General features: G+C 40.8%; 1 protein-coding gene across 3 annotated transcripts in view; it reads right to left on the bottom strand.

The window, feature by feature from the left end:
• Window positions 1–19,871, bottom strand: part of EVI5 (ecotropic viral integration site 5) — a 776,910-nt gene that overhangs the window by 563,700 nt on the left and 193,339 nt on the right. For all 3 annotated transcript variants that reach the window (XM_069232361.1, XM_069232360.1, XM_069232359.1), the window contains exons 3-4: window positions 8,794–8,986; window positions 3,904–4,128 (exon numbers count right to left, since the gene is read on the bottom strand). In XM_069232361.1, the coding sequence (XP_069088462.1) occupies window positions 3,904–4,128; window positions 8,794–8,986 (418 nt within the window). The remainder of the gene's footprint in view (window positions 1–3,903; window positions 4,129–8,793; window positions 8,987–19,871) is intronic.

A 19,871-nucleotide genomic window follows, 5' to 3' on the forward strand; every position in this document is an offset into this window, starting at 1 on the left:
AAAAGGACTGTCTTTGTGGCGTCTGATACTGTCACTGTTTGATGTCCACTGTGGATGGGTTGCCTGTTGGAAAGGTTGGTGTGGAGTGGTGGGCTGAATGTTCACCCTTCATGTCTGATGTCTTGTTGGGGCAATTCCCCTCCTCTGGTGGCCTCTGAACCCTAAGGCTCCAATGGATTTTGCTGTATCATCTTTTTGCAGCTGCTGTAGTGTGCCATCCACTGCCCTCCCAAAGAGTTGCTTGTTGTTGAATGGTGTACTGATAATGTTTGCATGGACTTCATTTTTAAAGCCTGAAACTTGCAGCCAGACATGCCTCCTCAATGTTGTTCTGCGATGTCTAGTGCGGATTTTAAGCACATTCTGGCTATGTTCTTGCCCTCATCTGTGAGGGAGCTTGTTCTTTTCTGGTACTGTTCTCGCAGGTTCTTTAGCAGCTTTCCCACTCCTTTCCAGTGCTGGTGAGTATACTTGTTGATTAGTGTGTTGAAGTTCGCGATCTGTTGTTGAGTCGAGGCTCCCCTTTCCAACTTTCACCCCATCATGTTGATTCCTTTGCTTTTTTTTTTTATCAGGGGATGACCATGAGGATGCTGGCACTTTGGCTCTCTTTCTTGCAGTAGCAACAAAAATGGAGTGTGTTTTCCCACTGCTTTAAATATATAAGCTGGGTCCTTTGAAGAGTGATAATATATTGTTACAACACTAGGCTATACCGACTTGCAGGTTGCCGGTTACTTGAAAGCCTCTCTCACCTGTTCCAAAATGCTGGGAAGCATTGCAAGATACTGGCATTTACTTTATAAGGGAAGGAAGGTTTAAAGTACAAAGCATGTGCAGTGCTCTTGGTGTGGGACCAGAGGGGCTCTTTCGATTTCGACCTGTCTGTGGTCAGTAAATGTTTTGGCACCAAGATAATCTTTTAGAGTTTTTGACCCTCAGGGGCTCGGATCGCTTAGCCTTAGTTTTTATGCTTTACCTCTCTGCACTTCTTTTTGTGTTTTTTGTGTTTTTTGTGTTCTCAGTGGAAATCAATAACCTCTTTTTTGGGAGCTGAGCTCTCTAGTTGGGCTTCCTCAGTGATGTTATCCTCTTACTTGCTCAACAGACTGAGGGCTCTTAGCAACAAGCTGCCCTTCTGCGCTTGCATGGCGAAGTTTGCCGGGCTCTGTTTCTCATGGGCTCTCAGTGTCTTTGGCTGGAATTCTGCACATGCTTACACACTTTACAAACCCCAGACAGATGTTTCACACCTGGTTAGTGCCCTTCTGTGCATACTTGTGGTGGCACTCCGGGCAGAACCTGAAGGGCATATTTTCCAAATCCAACAGTGCAAGGTGCCTTCTGGCAACGTATTCTCTGACCTTCTTTACAGTCATCCACATGCTCCACACCTACTTCTTCTGTGTTTCTTGGTGGAAACCTCCGTGAATACTGGTTATCATCCTCTTTGTGCTACAGTGGTTACTGTAGGCCAATACTTTTCAGTAGTCTTTTTAATCACCTTTCTTCTTTTGGTGTTCAGAGAGTCTTCAACAGTAGCTTCCCAGAGCCAACGTCAGAAAAAAAGAATCTGAAGATGATCACATACAGCTTGAAAAACTTTCTGCATTCATATGCAACCCACCTACCTCCCCAGGAAATTAGGCGAAACAAGGAAGATAGGGATACAGTAAGATGCAGGACAAAAGAAAAGGATAGGGAAAAGCCATCTGAAATAAAGCGAGTAGTAGGGCAGTGGGATGAAGAACCTGATGATGGTAACCAAGCAAAGGGGCTTCTGAGAGAGAGGAGGAGGGGGTGGTGTGTGTGTGTGTGTGTGTGTCTGTGTGTGTCTGTGTAGTATTACTCAGGACTTCTAGTGAGACAAAAACATAATCAAAGCCTGGGCTCATTTTCACAGGGATCTCATGCAGGTAGAAGGCAGGTAGTCAAGGTAGCAGTACTATACATATCACTGCACTCATTAATACTCAAGCATTCATACTACAAACACAAACCTCTCTTAGCATGCATGCTAGTCCATGCAGGACAACCAGTAAACTCTGCAAGCTTGTGGCACTTGCACGCTTTTACAAATGCTAGATGACACAAAAGGACGATCCCTAGTGCTTGCTGAGATGGTTCATTGATGAAACATGCCATCTGAGGGTGTGAGGACCTTTCTTCATTTCTTTCCAAATGCACTCTATAGAGATTGTATGTTAGGTCTAATGAGAGGACTTTGGCCTGGGCTCAGCTGCCACCCGCAAACCTACTCAACCCAGACATTTTTGAAAACTAGAAACCCAGGACAGATCCAGAGTGGTGTAACTCCCATGAACCCACTTTATTTTCGTTTTTTCAAGAATAACCTAAAAACGTCAAACTTTGGCCAAATAATGAAATTTCTTCACATTTCTGTGAAGGTATGTCTCAGAATTTGTGGGAATCCACAAAATTCCTAAAACAAACCACTTCTCCCAATACAAACAGTACCCCACTTGTGGGGCAGGACATAGCACAAACTTAAAATTAAGAGGAGGCATCTTAGGACAGATGGGTGTAATGTCATAAAAGTCAAGCTTTGTTTGGGAAGAAATGTTTTATATTACATTAAAAGGTGACATTTGTATCTGTGGTTATAGAAAGCTCAAAGCAGCACACAGTGGACAGAATTTAAGTGGCAATTCATACGGAGTTTGGGCTTCTTACTGGTGACGTTAGGACATCATTTCCTTGCTGCTAGAGGGCCCTGAATCACTTCTCTGGGAGCTACTTAATAATCTATATTATTGGTGTTTATAACATTATCATCATTATAAACTGATGCAGTCTGTAAAGTATCTACTTTCAGCAATTAGGGCCCTATAGGTTCTTCTTAATTTGATGGATGACAGTGTTGTATACATTCTGAGATTATGTGGTATGTTCCCCACTGTGTCCACTTTTTATGAATCTCAATCTAAAGAGGAGCAGGGTGGGTATATCAAAAGGCAGAAGTGAAAGAAGGAACTTTACACATCTCAATGAACAGAAGACGATGCCAAATTACACAGTGGATCATTTAAGCTGCCTGTGAAGCACACACATTTTAAGCGATTTCCTTAGGCTAATAGTACACTGATTTAAATAACCTTTTTTTACATAATTTGCTTCACAGATGGAACAAGAACACCACCTGAACACCACCTGAACACCCCCGATACAGGTCATGCTGAATGTACTGAAATATTCTGCAAACACCACTTCAAAACTGCCTATACAATCTGTAGCTTTTTTGAGGCATGGATCCACTTTCATTGCCTGTGTTGGAGCCCATGCAACCTTGCTAAAGCAATGCTCCTACTGGACTTTTACAGTAAACACATTTGGAACCCCTGCCTATGCAACATTGGCTCAACCGTGCATTCTTTTTTCCCCAAATGTTTATTAGTTGTGCCATCTTGAAAAGAGGAAATGAAACAATGAAAGCAAACTAATACAATAAAAAAAAAACAATGCCACAGCTGGTTTAATATAGCAAGGTTATCGGGCTCAGTCATGTGGCTAATCATAATCAACCTTCCATTCTTGCTAACTTTTTTATGCCAAATTTCATTTGGACTCTTCAAACAGGGACAGAGTTACTAGTGATCAAAAATGTGCTTTTATTGAGAACAGTGATCTAAAAAAAAATAACAGGGTTATTACCGTAGAATTTATATTATATATTTATCTGCATCTGACAACGATTTAAAACACAAATGCACTTCAGCATACACAGCACTTATATATCGTATTTGCTAAATGCCTGGAAAACCTGATAGTTTTCAAAACTTCACGCAATAATATGTACATTGAAATAAACCACTAATTACCAAAGGCAAACCTACACAGTTAACATTGCACTTCTCACAAACAGAACAGTATATGTTGACTTACCTTCATAACATTAAATAAAACTTCTTGTCCAAGACTGTCTTTTTCTTTGAAAAAATCATGCTCTGGATATGTTCTTGCAATGTCCCTTCTGATAAGTTTTTCACATGGTGAGGTCATTTTCAAAAGTTCAGAATACTGCTCCTTTATGGGCATATTTTGAGCATTGCATAGAAGTTGCCAAACTATTGCTCTGAAGTGATGTGGAATTCCTTTCCGGACAAGTTCCTTAATTGTAAGGAAAATACATTTTAATTTAATGGGAACAAGATCTTGCAAAATACATTGGTCAACATACTGTAGTTTATTATGTAATGACAAGCTGTCGAACAAAAGCAACACATTTCAAAGAGGTTTGGGCAACGGTTGCAAATGTATTTGTATTCTTTTTGCACTGTAAACTATCATTTTTAATTGTCAACAGCTCACCCAGTTTTCCTGACAATACAAATTAATAATGCAACACCTTAAGATGCACTGTTTTTTTAAGTCTTACTATTAACGAAAAAGGAGAAGTTGTCTATATGTGGCAATGGCTGGCCATATCGTCTTATGTTCAGAGGTTATTATAATATTCTTTCACTGTCATACTGAATACCCAAATATAGATACCGGGTTTCGGTCCATTCACATAATCAACACAGGTCTCTCGATTTTAATTTTGCTATATCTACACATATATTTTTATTTATATGTCGCTCTTCGCCTGACAATTTCTCTACAATTGCCTTACTAATACCAGAGAGAACTTGCCACCAGGGAGAAGGCTAAATGAGTACTAGTAGAGATGTGAGCAAGGACTAAAAGGTCCATCTCTGAATGCTACCCTAGAATACAAGCCAGTTGTCTTTAGAAGCACACAAGGGCAAATAAACCTTTTCAACCAGTGCAATTTGTTTTTCTCAAGGGAGAGAGTGTGAGTGGGTTAAAGAGAACCCAGGGTGAGGGTGGATGGATGTCGGAGGACACAGGCCACAGGAATCAGTACTTGGTCCATGCTCCACAGCAGGGATGAAGACAGAAGCCAGAGGCTCCAACCAATAGGAAGCAAAAAAACAAGGGTGACCTGGAAGCCAGCCAAAAAATAGTAAGTAAAGGTAAGTAATGGATTGGCTTTAAGCAACTTAAGATATATTTTTTTTTTTTTTTAAAGAACAGCACACGCGCTATAGGCAAAACGTAAAAAAGGCAAAATAAATGAGAAGAAACAATTCTGTCTATGCTTACCAAACTCCACAATACAAATGGATGAGGGATGCTGCAGTTAAGTGCTTTATTATCCACAGAGTTTACCAGTCATCACAGATGATCAGTAAACTCCAATGTTCCCTAATGTCAGGATGAATAGAAGCCCATAAAAGACCTGGCAGCAAAGTTTATTCATGTAAAAAATTATTTTGAAAACTGAAATAAAAAAAAACAAATACGAGGTCAAGCTAAAGTATGACATAAAAGAATATTAGAGAAATATTCATGTCTTGGAACACAGTGGTAAAATTGCTTAAGAATACATTCCAATAGGGTCTGCTTAGAAGTGATATACCAGGAACTCATTTAATCAGGCCCCAGGACAGAGTTGGAGGGTTATGTGATAGAACAGAGTTAGTTAAATCTTAGGAGCTGTTTTGCAACTGCCGTGGCAAGAAAGAACTTGTTAAGCTAACCAAGATGCAATTTAGGTGGGGCACAGAACTTATTTTTCCAAGAAGGTCCAAGCACAGTCAACCCAAATTTAATGTGTCTTAGTACACTCTATCATTGTAAAATGCTTTTACTGAGAAGCACTTGCGCCCCTTCTCAATGCATCACCTGTTTTGCACAATATGCTTCCCTGATGCACTTAAAACAAAACAATTCCTCCCATTCTATAACAAAGCAGCACTGAATTTCAACTATTTAGAGATCTACCAACCTACATCTGCTATTCCTCAATTACTGAGAAAGCAATTGACCATCACAAGTAACTCCAAATCAACAACATTCACCCTCAACATGACTACTAAACTCACTTCAGATTATGCTGTACTGTGAGATGGCAAATATCCAAGTGCTGCACAATGTTATTATCTTCAAAGATATAATAATAATCTGTTTTATACAGCGTTTACAGTTATTACCAATTTTATGATGCTCGACTTATTGACCCCAGAAGGATCAATCGTTTTGTTTGGATTTCAGGGATTCAAGTTGCGAACACCAAATCACAACTGTTGCCTGCAGCAAGCACAAACTTCTTTATTCATCTTGGCGGTTGAACCTATTTTCCTCCTGGTGTTGCTTGAACTCTGAGCAGCTTTGATGACGAAGTTAATCATGCCTTTTACATTCTTTACAAAAGTAATTCATGACATTATATTTTGTTTCTCCTATATCTCCAGCCAGCACTTACTCATGTGGGAGTCACCATGTCCATTTCTTCATCCATCATCTTCAATCCGTAGGTTTCAACAGAGCACTATTTTGCGGTTGATCAACCACCGTTACAAAATTCCTCACTGTGCCAACGTCACAAAGTTCTATCAGACATTATTATTATTCAAGGACCTCAATGAACTCTATATGTCTCTCACCCTGATTTGGGCTTGGATAACAGGGACCTACCTCAAGTTGAATATGACTACAACAGATTTTATTCTCCTATCACCAGAGAAGCTCTAATCTAGGAGCTACTTTTTCCAAATGAAGATGAACAAATTCACACCATAACTCTTTAGCGGCTAGATCAGTTGTGCTCACTGTCAAATATAAACTCTTCTTAAAAAAACAAGTCAAACCTTCACAGTCTTATTTCACCTCCCACGACTGTGAAGTTTAAAGGTCTTCTCACTGATTCAGACCTTATCACCACTGTACAATCCCTGATGCTTTACTACCTGGGCAGCAGAAGTATCATAACCACCACAGCCAACATGATGCTACGTTGACCCCAATGAAGGGATTACCCTCCAAGTCTGCATCATCACCCACAAAACTAGAATGCTTACATCGGCTGAGAAACCTCATCACCCTCGTACGTACTATGCATTGAACTGCAACATCCAGGATTCACAGTGAAGAGCCAGAGGTGGACAAGCGCTTCAGAGAGCAGCATTCCTTTCTGAACCTGGCAGGCTAAGTCCCATTTCATACATTTAAGAGTATGATTTTAGTTGTTTCTAAAAAGAATGGTATTTGTGAGAAGTCAGAAGGAATTTGGGAGTTATCAGTCAGAACTGTGTTTTCTTAGGGGCAAGTATAAAAGATGAGCAGCAGGGGCTATCAGATTTTGTTTTATGTCATTATGAGTTTTGTTAATTTTGGCAATGTATAAGTTGTGCAGTTCATGATTGTTATCCATTGCACTGCATGCTCGTTTGTTACAGGTTTACTGCAGGGTGATATTTTTAATAGTTCACCTGAGAGATTTAGAGATTTAATTAATAGCTAAGAGAAGTTTAGTGTGATCTTTCTCTGCAAGAGATATTGCTTGACTACCACATGGTGAGTGTTTTAAGGCTTTAGATTTTCTGGTGTTTTCATCAAGAAAATTAATCTCTTCTGCTCTTTTGTTTGGTAACATCACAGCGTAGGTCAACAAGTCCTAAATCCCATGCTAAATTAATGTATTTAATGAGTGCATTAGGCATTTAGTTTTAGTGGAAAATAGTATGGGGACTTAATTAGGCACTGTGTTTGGGGAATATGCAGTGTTTTGCATGGTTCCTAAAGGTGTTGTGCTATGGTGAATTCTGGCTAGCTTAACCCAGAAGAGATAGATCAGCATACATTCCAGGCCAATTGTATCATCAAAGCTGTGAGAGGTTTTCATCAGACGCTATATTGTTATGGAATTTAATTTATTTGTTCTGGGACAGGATGGTGTAGCAGTTTAAATTTGCTCCAACTGAAATGCTCAAATAAGGGATTTTCTTTTGTCCATGTCAAAGGGAATATCAAATAGTGTCCAAAATTGCTTCTTTTAAAGATGAGTTTTATTCTGTAACACCTCATAAAACAAAATAGCCATTAGTCTGTCATCCGTTCTGCAGTCTGATGAAAGAAAAGAAAGATAGGAAGTCTCTGTGCAACAAGAAAACAAAATCCCACCTCAACAGTGGTGAGGACAGAGTGGCAAATCATTCCTGTAAAGAGATGCTAACCCAAAATCTTTTTCTAACAACTTTTTTGGTCTTCACTGCTCGTGTAGTGCACCTTTTGTGCTAATATGCACCAGTTCAAGTTATTGCACCATAAATCAACTAGAGGTCTGGTTGACTGCCCCAACGTTGTGCTACATTCTCTTCTGCCACTACCAGATCAGCAAATCATTTGTGGTGTCTAGAAATGTCTAACCATATTTACAGGACAGTCACCTTTGGGGAAAGTATTAGAGGAATACCGACACCATCATGCAATCTACAGAATACTCCCTCCCAAAAATATCAAGATCCAACCACTACCTTGAAGCACACATCTGTCTGAGAATATCCAAATACCCGTAAATGGTTTCTGGAGTAGCGTAGTCAAAGCAATACAATAACAAACTAAACGAACTGCTCCTGTGCAAGTAAAGTTATCCTACCATTCATCATGTCATACGCTTAACACAACTGGTTAACTAGGTCTCACTCACTGATACGCTTCTGTTAGTTTATCTCCTTCATACATCTACCTACCCATAAAGTCATCCCCCTCATTAGCTTGCCCCAACCCATATGTCACAATTACTTTTTCAGCAAGAGTCTACATAGGACAGACATACGTGGAAGAATTGGAGTGTTTCACTGGACTTATAGGATTATGGAGTAATGGCATGAAAGACAAAGAAGCTGATGATTTTTTTTGCTGAGGCCAGTACATATCAAGTAATAAGGCTTGAATGAAGAAACAACATGCACACTGACTTTTCAATACCTTAATCTGCTTTTCTTTCTTCTTGCGTGCATCCTCCCATTCATTTACTATCCTCCCCCACAGTATCCAGGAATCTTCTTCTAAATGATGACTCAGATTGCTGGACGCTGAAGAACTGGATACGAGCGAGGAACCGCTGTTTCTTCTTGAGCCATTAACTGACTTTAAAGACTTGCTATCTGTTTCGAGTAACCTGCAACGGATATAAAAACATGAGAATGTGTCTCATAATAATACTAATGTATTGCTTACTTTCCAAACTGTTCAGTTTCTAGCAAAAAAACACTTGAAATCGATGCTTAAAACATGAAGTTTTTATGCATAAATTTAAAGAGTTTGTTCTACAGTTTATCAAACTTTTCACAAAATAGTTTCTTATTTTATAGATTGTAATTATGCATTTTTTTAAATACATTTTTTAATAATTCAATGAAAAAAATTTACAAACTGGTAGGCTTAACTAAAAATCTTAGATGGACTAGTTACCAATGGCTGGTCAATGGTTTATCAGACGCGTGCACCAAATCATCTTTTTAAAGGTGATTTAGCGGCACTCCGAGTAACAGGAAAATTTGGTTGTGTAAAATAAAAGATGATTTTTTGGAAAAGACATGACAGGTACCAAACACAAACAATCATGCTGCACCTCCGAGTGTTTTTGAAAATGTCAATTCATTTGTCAGCCCAAAAGAAAGGTGCACATCTTGGCAGAAGCAAGGAAACTTCCACCCAGTATCTTTTCCTTTTTAGGTCGAGAGCAGGAGCAGGAGGCCTCGTCTGTTGTAATCTATCTGTGGGCTTTTAACCACGCCCACTGCACACCCATCACTATCACTCGTTCATGGGCTTGCCTTTCAAAAATCCTTTAACATCATTGGAAAATGCTTTACGTTTGTCCCTCCTTGGGGCAGTTTTGTTACCTCCTTGGCCATCGACCCATGGATAATTGCACGTGTGCCTATATGTCTGACTATGAGCGCATTTCTTTTTTCTTTTGTGTCTCTCCTCTGCGCTCATGCTCATGGCGGCCATGTCGCTTTGAATTGGCTTGCTTATGTCAACCGTTTTACTTTTCATTTTCAATTTACATGGCAAGAAAAGTCCAGTTAGGTATTTACAACGCTAATAGCTCTAACTCGAGCAAACGCTAGACCCATTGCATTGCAAAAGCTTGTTTATAATTAAATCTATGTGAGGGTTAGGACAAGCATACACTTTCCTCTTTATCAATCCATAGTGACAGATTGGCCGGTTACACTGCATAGATTCAGCCCACACAACCCTCATTTGTTCCAACAAATCTTTAATTATCAATCACACTACTACTTCTCCATAACTCGCCCTTACACTGTTCTATGGTATGTGTTATCAACTAAAACATACATGTCACCCATTTTTACCAGTGAACACTGAAAATAGCAGAGACACTGCAGTGAGTAATTTCTAGTACAATGAAAGCTCATACACAAACTGTGACAAAATGTTGCCAAATAAATAAGGAGAATTGTATTGTATTGGCAACCACATCTACACAGCACTGCGGCACAAGCAGACACCACACAGATAAACATAGAAATGTATGTGCGCATGCAGAGACACGCGCGCACACACACACACACAGACTCCAGAGCACAGGCTAGTAACTGAAATAAAACACTCTCACAGCCAAGCCCATGGCAGCTGACTGCCTGCTAAAATTACATTCCCCACAGGTTACGCTAACACATGCTAAACAAAATGGTGGCTCTATGGATAACACAATTGGTCTGTGAGGCGAGGTATTTCTGGGAGAAGCAAGGAGTTAAATAACTCTAATAAATAAAGGACTGCATGAAAGTATGATGTATTCACTGGGGCATATCCTGCCAGATATGGGTAATGGATATATAGAGATGGCCGGATCACTACTATTGGAACAATACAAAGTGATTTCGGTATGTGTGCAAAGTAAGCAAAGTGATTAAGCACAACAACATCACTGTAGGTATTCTCAGGAGAGAGAATCAGATTTGAGGATACTATTATGGAATTTATGATGCAAAGGCAGTCTTTTATTGGTTTTCTCATGGTGAGTTTTCAAAAGGCAATCACGATACCTAGAAGAATTCAAGCAACCAAGATTTTGGACAAAAGTAGTCAACTCATTGAGGTGTGATCTTTGATGTTTTGGCAGCCATTAACAAAAGTCATCACTGTTATGAATTATCTCCATTGACCGCAAAGTTAGAATGTAACTGCATGACAGTCCAGTAAAGACTGCCACCAAACTCTGAAGTTAAAATTTTAGCTAATTTCCTCCTGTTATAAAAACAAGCATCTGGATCAGCACTTTTGGACCTAAGTTTTCTTATGAGCTATAGACCAATAAAACTTAAAATGGGGGTCAATACTATGGATAGGGCCATAGAATTTGAGCTTTGTTGTAATTCTCAGGCAGGAGATATCAGCAGAAATATTTACAGAAATGGGCAATAAATATCAACCAGAAGTGACTTACTGGGCTTCAGCCAATCACTGACTTGCATGAAAGCATTCACCACCCCAGTCGCAAAACTGTCTCATGCTGTGAAGGAAAGCAAAGCTTTTGCGGAATTCCAGTCAATCTGTAGCTGTGTGCTCCATTCTAAAGTACTTGATACTTTAGTGCAAAAAATCTTTGTTTTATCGACAAACAGATTGATCCAGTAGAGGAAAGCCTTGGGTGCTGGTCACACAAATTTGCTGACATTTACCTCGGCCAGAGCAAACTTTGAGAACATGGACATTAAAAGTTTCAACGACTGCTGAACCTAGTGGCTGCAGCCTGTCACCGGAGAGGGGATGTGCACATCCTCACAGTAGGGCAGGAGGCCGCTTGATGCACCTGAGAAAACAGGTCAGAGTCAGTGTACTGAGGCATGGACAGAGGGAAGCTGATTAATTAAGACTATATTCTTCATTGAGAGCCAGCACGAAGGTGAAGATGAGGAGTCCCACAGAGTATAGGATAGATTACAGCGGGGAGGAGGAGGAGGGGGTCTGACAGGACACAGTGTTGCACTGGGGACCTGGTCTAGAGTGTAACTCCCCTTGCACATAGTGTGGATACTGGATGGAGGTATGAAAGCCCTTGGCAGACTGCAGTTTTCCTTCTCTTCACGGCGCTCTTCACTTCCCTTCAACCATGGACATCCTATCTTCGGTGTAGCGTATGAATCTCCCCCTTCAAGAAGGGGTCCCCCTGGGAATGGTTCCCATAAAGAAAGATTCACACAAACAGTGTCCACTTCTCAAATCATCAACCTCCCTTTGTCTATCTCTGCAAGGTCACAAAGAGCTATGCTGGATCCTGGTGCACCGGTCACACTTGGGCAGCTCTTTGTCGCTAAGGCTTGAAACCATCTCTCATTAAACCTAGTGACATGACTTTGAAACCCATCAGATATCTTGTTTTATGGGCCCACAGAGGGGAGCCAGGTATTGGGAATGCAACACAGCAGTAGCTGCTTACTTGAAAGTATCCAGGTCACTCTTAAAGGGATGTTAAGAAGCCAATCACAATTGCAGCATCCAGTCACAGCAACAAAAACAAACGTGTCAAATATGCCTTTCTTCTTCTGCACGAACACCAGCGGGTACGCCTATCTGATTAACTAGTCTGGATGAGGGCTCTAAACTCACAATGAGAGACATGTTGGCAGTGAGAGATTCCAGGACTGCCCTCTACCAGGTGATTGGCAAGAGAGCAGATATTAACCTGCTTTTGGAGGACTTCAATAAGATATTGAAATGAGTGAATGCAGCTAGGTGAATCTCCAATAGAAACAGCAACGAAGTGACGGCCCTCAAGGGCACCTTTTCCAAACTATATTCTCTCACTACAGTTGTCCACCTATGGTGCAAATGCAGGTCGCTCTATGTGTTCCAATGTGCCCATAGAGGCATCTCAGAGAAAGAATGGAGTTATCTGTTAAATACTTGTTCAAACCGAAGCTCCTACATAAAGACACCTCATTCATGACGTTCCTATCCCTCCCCAAACCTGGAGTCCCAACCTACAAAGGGTAATAAACTTATGCATATTCAACTTCGAAGACAGGATGTCATCCTTTAAGCCACCATGACTCACAGCCCATTGTTCCACAGCCAACCTGAAGATAACTGTGGAGCAGAGCACCTAGAACTTCTTTTCTTCGAACCTTGCATTTGTGTATCTGGCTAATGTCATGATCAGATAGGACTACGATGGATGGGGCCCATGGAGTTAGCAACCCGCTCATTGAAGAGGTATATACCCAATATATTATTGTAAACTTTGTATGTCAAGAAACTGTACAGTACTCACATGAAATGTTAAGATTAAAGGCAGCACTTTGGTCAAAATGCTACACAGGTACTGACCGTTTTTTTTTTTTTTTTGCTGGCAGGAATAGACCCAAAACTGTAGCTGAAAAAGGTACCTGTTTGTTTGTAGTGCTACTTCATTTGCAGAGGGTGATTTACACAGTTGGACCACACAGGCTTCATTCACTTCAGGCTGCTAAGATTCGGGACTCTCCTTAGAAAAATCAGTCTCTCTTTGTACTAGACAAGATCTGAATTGACTTACAGGGCTTTTTTGCAGCTATGGGCACATGAAGCAGCAAGGCCACGGATATGGTTTGCATTTTATTGCCACCTAGATTCGAGGAATGTACCCTTGAGTGTTTGAGTGTAATACGCCTTCAGCTGCCTGTGAAGACTTACTGGAGTGATATCAGTCTCATCATGGATTAACAGCTAGACAGGCAGAACACAAGATCACAACAGTGGGTAGGCTTTGAAGTTGGGGAGTTCCTTTGCACTGTGGGGCTGAAGGACATTTGGTGGGAGATTCACAGAATGGAGAGACAATAGTCATTTAATTCAAATGCATATGATTTATTCTCAAGATCGGGTTATCTGCTAGTGCCACAGGCACTACAGCAGAATTAGGGACGCAACCCTAGGTGGTCAGACAAATAGCAGAACACCAAACTCTTTTGTCAGTTCTAACATGCAGAAATGTCTGCAGGGCAGCTGAATGCAAGCTTGATACATGGAAACTGTGTGACTGGAAGACTGACATACTCAACAAAAACTACGCACTGCTTCTTGGAGGAGAATGTAGGATCAGAAGTTTTAGTGGCGAAACTGCGGGAAGGGTACAAGATGGTGTGAAGTGTTGAAGATGTAAAGTGTCTGGTAAGAAAAAAAACGAGTTAACAAAAGGTGTCAGGCATAGAGTGTAACTTATGGCATTTCAAAAATAACATACCTTCCACCTAAGTACAGATGTCAGGTATTGCCCAAGAGCAAAAAGAAAAAAACTAGAATATTGAGTGATGGTGGAAATTGATGACAGGGTGCACTTCCCAAGCATACAGTATTGTCTTTAAGGCGTTAGGTACAAGGCAAGTAAGTTATAAGCATGGCTTAGCAAGACGTATCAGGAACTCAGATGAATATGTCAGATAACGGCCAGAATGGGAGCATGGCTGAAGGCCACATGACTATAAGATGTGTCTTTCTTCACATGTCCAAGGGACAGCAGCGCTGTGCTACTTGACTTTTCTGCAGGCTTTCAATATTGTGTCTCATGCAATACGATTGCAGTGCCTTGCAGATCTAGGGGGTGGGGGCTTAGCCCTAGATTTGATTTAATTGTGCCTGGATAATAGCAGAAAATTTGTATGGCTATACAAATCTAAATCAGACTCAGCCAAATCATTAGAAGAGCTCCCTGTTCTCCACAATGTGTGGTTGATACCGCCCTTAGTAACAGGGCTACCTCAAAGGTGAGGAGCCACTGCAAAGTAAGACGGGCCAACATCTCATCAAGAAATTTAATAAAATTACCAGATTAAAGTGTTACCTAATTTTGAAATTCCCTCTCTCCAATAAGGAATATCACTCCCCTCTGACTACCTCAGATAATCTCAACCAACAATTCCCAGTGTAAAGTTGAGATTGAAGCAGGGTCGTTTTAGTGGATATCATCAGTGTTCTCAATTGGATGCGAGTTTGTGGAGAGAGTCACCAAAGGTACTACAATGGGATTCTGCAAACCTCCTGTTCCAGAAGACACCAGAACCTCTCTCTGTCTCTGGAGCACCAGCTAAGGATGGGTCTATGTGCGTCATCAAAATGTACCTATCAATAGCTGGGGCAGTCACGCACCCCTCCACTAGGAATCTAGAAAAAAAAAAGGTCTTAAAAATTCTCAGAGACTTGTCGTTCCAAGTGAATTTGCAGATTCTGTTCTTAATCGTTTTAAGAATGGTAATTTTGAAACAATTATCTCAGTCTAGGAGAGCTCAACCCTCTTCTACCAATACAAGTCTTTAAAATGCTTATCAGGCATTGGCGGACATTAATATCAGAGTTTATTTACTGAAGGGTGGGTGTGGGAAGAGTCACTTCTAGATAAGTTATGCTTTGAGCAGACCACTCTAATGGTTGAGGGTTGCTGTCTTCCAGTTTTCTAGGTTCATTCCGACTCCTATCCCCATAGATTTATGATAGTTAATTGTAAAGTCCATTACCACCTGAACACTAATTCAAGGAGCAAACTTGCAGGGAACTAGTCGGATCTGTATAACAAAAAAAAACAAAAACAAAAAACGGAGGACATGGTTTGCAAACAATGCTACTTTTATCTTTACAAAAACAATAAAAATATTGTGAGTGATTTACCGGAATTCTACAAATACAACGTGGGTGAACACTGGAATGCATTATACTACCTCGATTCTGCACGAATAATATTCAACTCCAAAATCAGTTTCATTCTGGTAAGGTTTTTCAGTTCTAATTCAGCGATTCACTCTTATAAAACAACCGCATAAACTTGAACACTAATACTAGTTTATCCCTAAACTACTTGATACTAATATTGGTTTACCCCAAAAATACTTGATGCTAAAATTAATTTATCCTTACACGGCTCAAAGGGAATAGAAGAAAAAAATATCTGAAATATGTTTACTAACTTTCAGTTGGCCAAAGAAACGAAAATAGAACATTAATAAGTAAGTATTAGGGTTCTGTGCACTCTTCTAGCCAAAACAATAATGTAAAGAAAGCAACCGATTAAACCCTTAATTAGGAAGCAAAATGATTTATTTGCAAGCTTTCATGACAATGTTACTTCATCAAGCAGACATGCAAATAAGTATTTCTGAGCTTTAAACACAACTTAAAAGGTTTGTAAAGGGACAGGGTAAGAGACAGTTCAATACTATCAAAGAGCTCATGTCCGAAGTCCCATATCCTTGCTCATCTGCCAGCTTTTGAGATGCTGATAGCCCAATGGAGCAGACTGGAGGAGAGGCAAAACTTGACTATTCAATAACAATCAAACCACATGTTCAAGATCCTTTCCTTCTCCCTGACATTAGAGTTGGCATGTGTGTTGGACACTGGGAGTGGGTGTGATCCATTACAGGTCTGGCAACCCAGGTGAAAGCCAAGAGGGAGCCTGGGAAGTACTAAAGGTGAGGCAGATGACAGGAAACACAAATGGATAAGGAAAGGGCTGAAGGTGCCCCTAAGCTGCAGCCAACAGTTTGAAGAAGACACAGGGGGATAGTTTTTGTAATCATTACTGTTTCCTGACCCCTACCCAAAACTATGTCCTGAAAAAATGCTTTGCTAGAGGTGAAAGATGGTCATGAGAGATCTTTTTGCCTCCCTGGGTTTCCCCATTAAACTTAAGGTGGCTCACAGAGCAAGCAAATTTGTGTTTACTTAAGATGATGCTGCAAACTCTTTTTTGCACAGTCTGAACACGAAGAAAGGATGAACCTGGTTTTCCTAAATGAAGGGTTCATCAGACTGGATTTTGGGATCAAGAGATATGTAGTTGCCCTGGGGCGAATGGGCCAGGTGTCTTTGGGCCCTGGATGTCAAGAAAGCAGGGTTTTTCTTGAGATATCTTACTAAGGTCATGTTAACAGATTGATGGTGCATTTTTCTTTTTACACTTTTCTCTGCTTCCAACCTTAGGCTCATAGATGGGAGGCGATAAGCCCAGGATTAGAGTAACAAGTTGTTTGTGGGCGTTTTAAGAAAACCAGATTCTGGCTGTGCTTGGTAACATGATATTTGAGGGGTATATCATTATGTGTATTGGTGTTTCTTTCTCATTGACTCCTCTAATAAAAAGGATTTAAAGTTTAAAAGAAACATGAAGATATGCTTATCAGCTTTATTCATACACCCATGGAGCTTGCGGGAACAAATAATAAAGCAATATATAGTCCATTCTTTTTCATCCAAGATCTATAGATCTTCATACTCTAAGGTAACATCAAGACAGAAAATGAAAGGAAGACGTATGCAACTCAATACACAGAGAAATGGTTTGAACAGACACAGCAGTTTCATGAGTCACTTTTGTGACTGACAAACATCCATCCCTTTCCCTCCATCCTGTCTCTCCTCTCAAGAAGAAAGGGCAAGAACGATCTTCTATATTATCTGTGGCTTGTGAAGTACGACTCCTACACTAGGTCTTTGAGTGGAATCGTTAGGCAGACTAACTGAAAGAGGTCAGGAGTAGTTTTGCCCCTAGCTCCCAAATAGCTTTTTTGTGCTTGAAGGGGTAGAGTTGGCACTCAGGTCTATGAGGACATTTGATGTCCTAAATCCCACAAAACGGTAGAGGAAACAACTGTCAGGTACAGAAAAACAGACTGACATCACTAGCTCCAGTAGTGTCTTATGGACCCACTGCATGAATTCTCCATGGATTCTGAGCCATATTTAACCAGTGAAGTGCAATTGCAGCGAAAGATGTTCTGGAACAAGTTGAGCATCTGAAAAAAGTTCACATAATACATGAAGAGGTATCTATTAAGAAGCTGAAACTAGGCGCACCAATATCCAATGTTCTGAGTATGTTCTGAGTGCAGAGGCTCAATACTGTGGTCCAGTCAAATGTTCAGAAAAATTTAACATAATAAAAGGAAGTTTAAATCATTGTGCGTAATCATTTAGAAATAGGGCAGAAGACTTAATATAATGGCATGACAATCGCTGACATAAAACTGAAACATCCATACAAATATAGACCCGAGCACAAACAACATGACCTTGTTGTGATGGAATGTAGAGTATAAAATGTATGATTGTAGGTTGTCCTGTTCACAATACCGTAGGCCAGGGGAGTTTCCAATGTAGGGATGTCAAGATCATGGACTGTTGAGGGAGCATTGGGAGGAGATCATTGAGTAACAGGAGAGTACATTACTCTGTGTGTTGGGGCTGTACGTGCTGGAATAAACCTTTAAAAAAAAAAAAAACTACACGAGTAGAGAATTCTTAACCGACCTAAGATCCGCTGACCATCATTAGCCAGAGATAACATACGGGAGATGAAAAATCTTGTACAAACATAAAGTAGAGCAGTTACACTAAAAATAACAATTTGTTCTTTAAGGCTTATGACACGCAATCTACCATGGCAAATTGTGTTAGCAAAATTCCACGATCTCAAATGTCGAGTAAGGCAGAGGACAAATAAAATAAATAGGGTACAGCAATCTCCATGATCAGTAATGACTAAATTAGATTTAGGAGTGAGGAAGTCCTATAGCCCGGTGCCCAGGACATATTTGGGGTCAAGAACAACAAATGTTCATGTTTATTTTGACCCCAGGACAAGTAGGCCCAATCCCCAGAAGCACAAAGCCTTTGGCTGGCAGTTTACAGTATCACATTATGTATCATGGAAGGTTATATTGCTTAATTGAGGCAAAAACACTACTGGCCCTTGATTTCCTACGGGCCAAGTGTGAGGCAGATTTAGGTCTACCAATTCTAGAGTGGGCTTGAGATATGATATTAACAGGCATTTTGAGGGTCTCCCGAAATGCTAGGTTCAAACGTATACGTTTTTATATTATACACAGGGCTTACCTCACCCCGGAAAAAAATAAATACTTCAGCACAGCAGATAATGCCTGCCCCAGGTGTAAAGAGGCGGGCCTCCTTTCTTCATACAATGTGATCATGCCCTAGCCTGGTACCCTACTGGACTGAGGTCCCCTGCCAGCTGGCAGTGGTTATAGACAAATCTGTCCCTGTAGTGCCGGCCCATTGCCTACTACACTGGTTCCCACATACATCCAAATTCAGAGCGACAAGTACATTTCAGGACTTGGGCTTGATACAGGCAAAGCGCGAGATTGCACGACATTGGAAGGCCCCCCAGGAGGCCGAATTTGTTAACCTGGCGAAGAAAGATGGACAAGTGGGCGAGCTGCAAAGGCACACTACTATGGTGGGAGGCCAGGATGGGAATCGGTCGGAGAGAAGTGGCCCAAGCCTGGGGAGTCCTGCTGGAGACCTTGCGGGATCCTGCCCAACACACAAAGGACGATTCCCCCATTAACTCTCCTAACTGAAAGACATCAGAGACACCCCCCTATTCTCCGCCAGATACAGGGATAGAACAGAGCCACTCGGTCTGCCCCTAGCACAAGTTGATATTTTGTTAAATTCCACAGCCCTACCAATAATTTTAGTAATGCATTTGTCTTGTACAGCACATTTGTGCTAAAACGAAATACATTTTAATAGGGAACAGAAAGTTGTTACACACTCAATAGTGTTACTAGATGGAAAACATTACACTTAGTTCGAGCCCTGACTACCTTGCCCCCAGTGTTGATGCAGATTAACCATGGCTCAGATTTCCTTTCCCCTCGCTAAGGAGCAGCCCAGGCAGTCTTTCCTATGTCACCTGGCAATCAGAATGCAGCTCCTTTTATCCTCTATGAAGAATAAGCAAGAAAGCCATGCTTGCGCTTGCTGCAGTGCCATAATTCTAAATGCTCTCCCAAAATGTGTGTGATGTGCTGGTACAGCAAGTTCGACTAGTGCTACTTCTTAATAGGCTTACTTCAGGCCGAATATGTCTGTGCATGCCTCTAACCTGAGGACATGGGCAGGGTGAATTATCAATACAAGTAATATACATCTGCTATGAGTTCACTAAAGCAAACTATTTTTATTTTTTCATACCCAGTACCAGAGGTCAAACAATGAAAAGGGGTTAGCTGAAGGGGTGAGAAGAA

The sequence above is a fragment of the Pleurodeles waltl genome, chromosome 4_2 (genome assembly GCF_031143425.1).
Source record: "Pleurodeles waltl isolate 20211129_DDA chromosome 4_2, aPleWal1.hap1.20221129, whole genome shotgun sequence".
In the NCBI taxonomy this organism is placed as follows: domain Eukaryota; kingdom Metazoa; phylum Chordata; class Amphibia; order Caudata; family Salamandridae; genus Pleurodeles; species Pleurodeles waltl.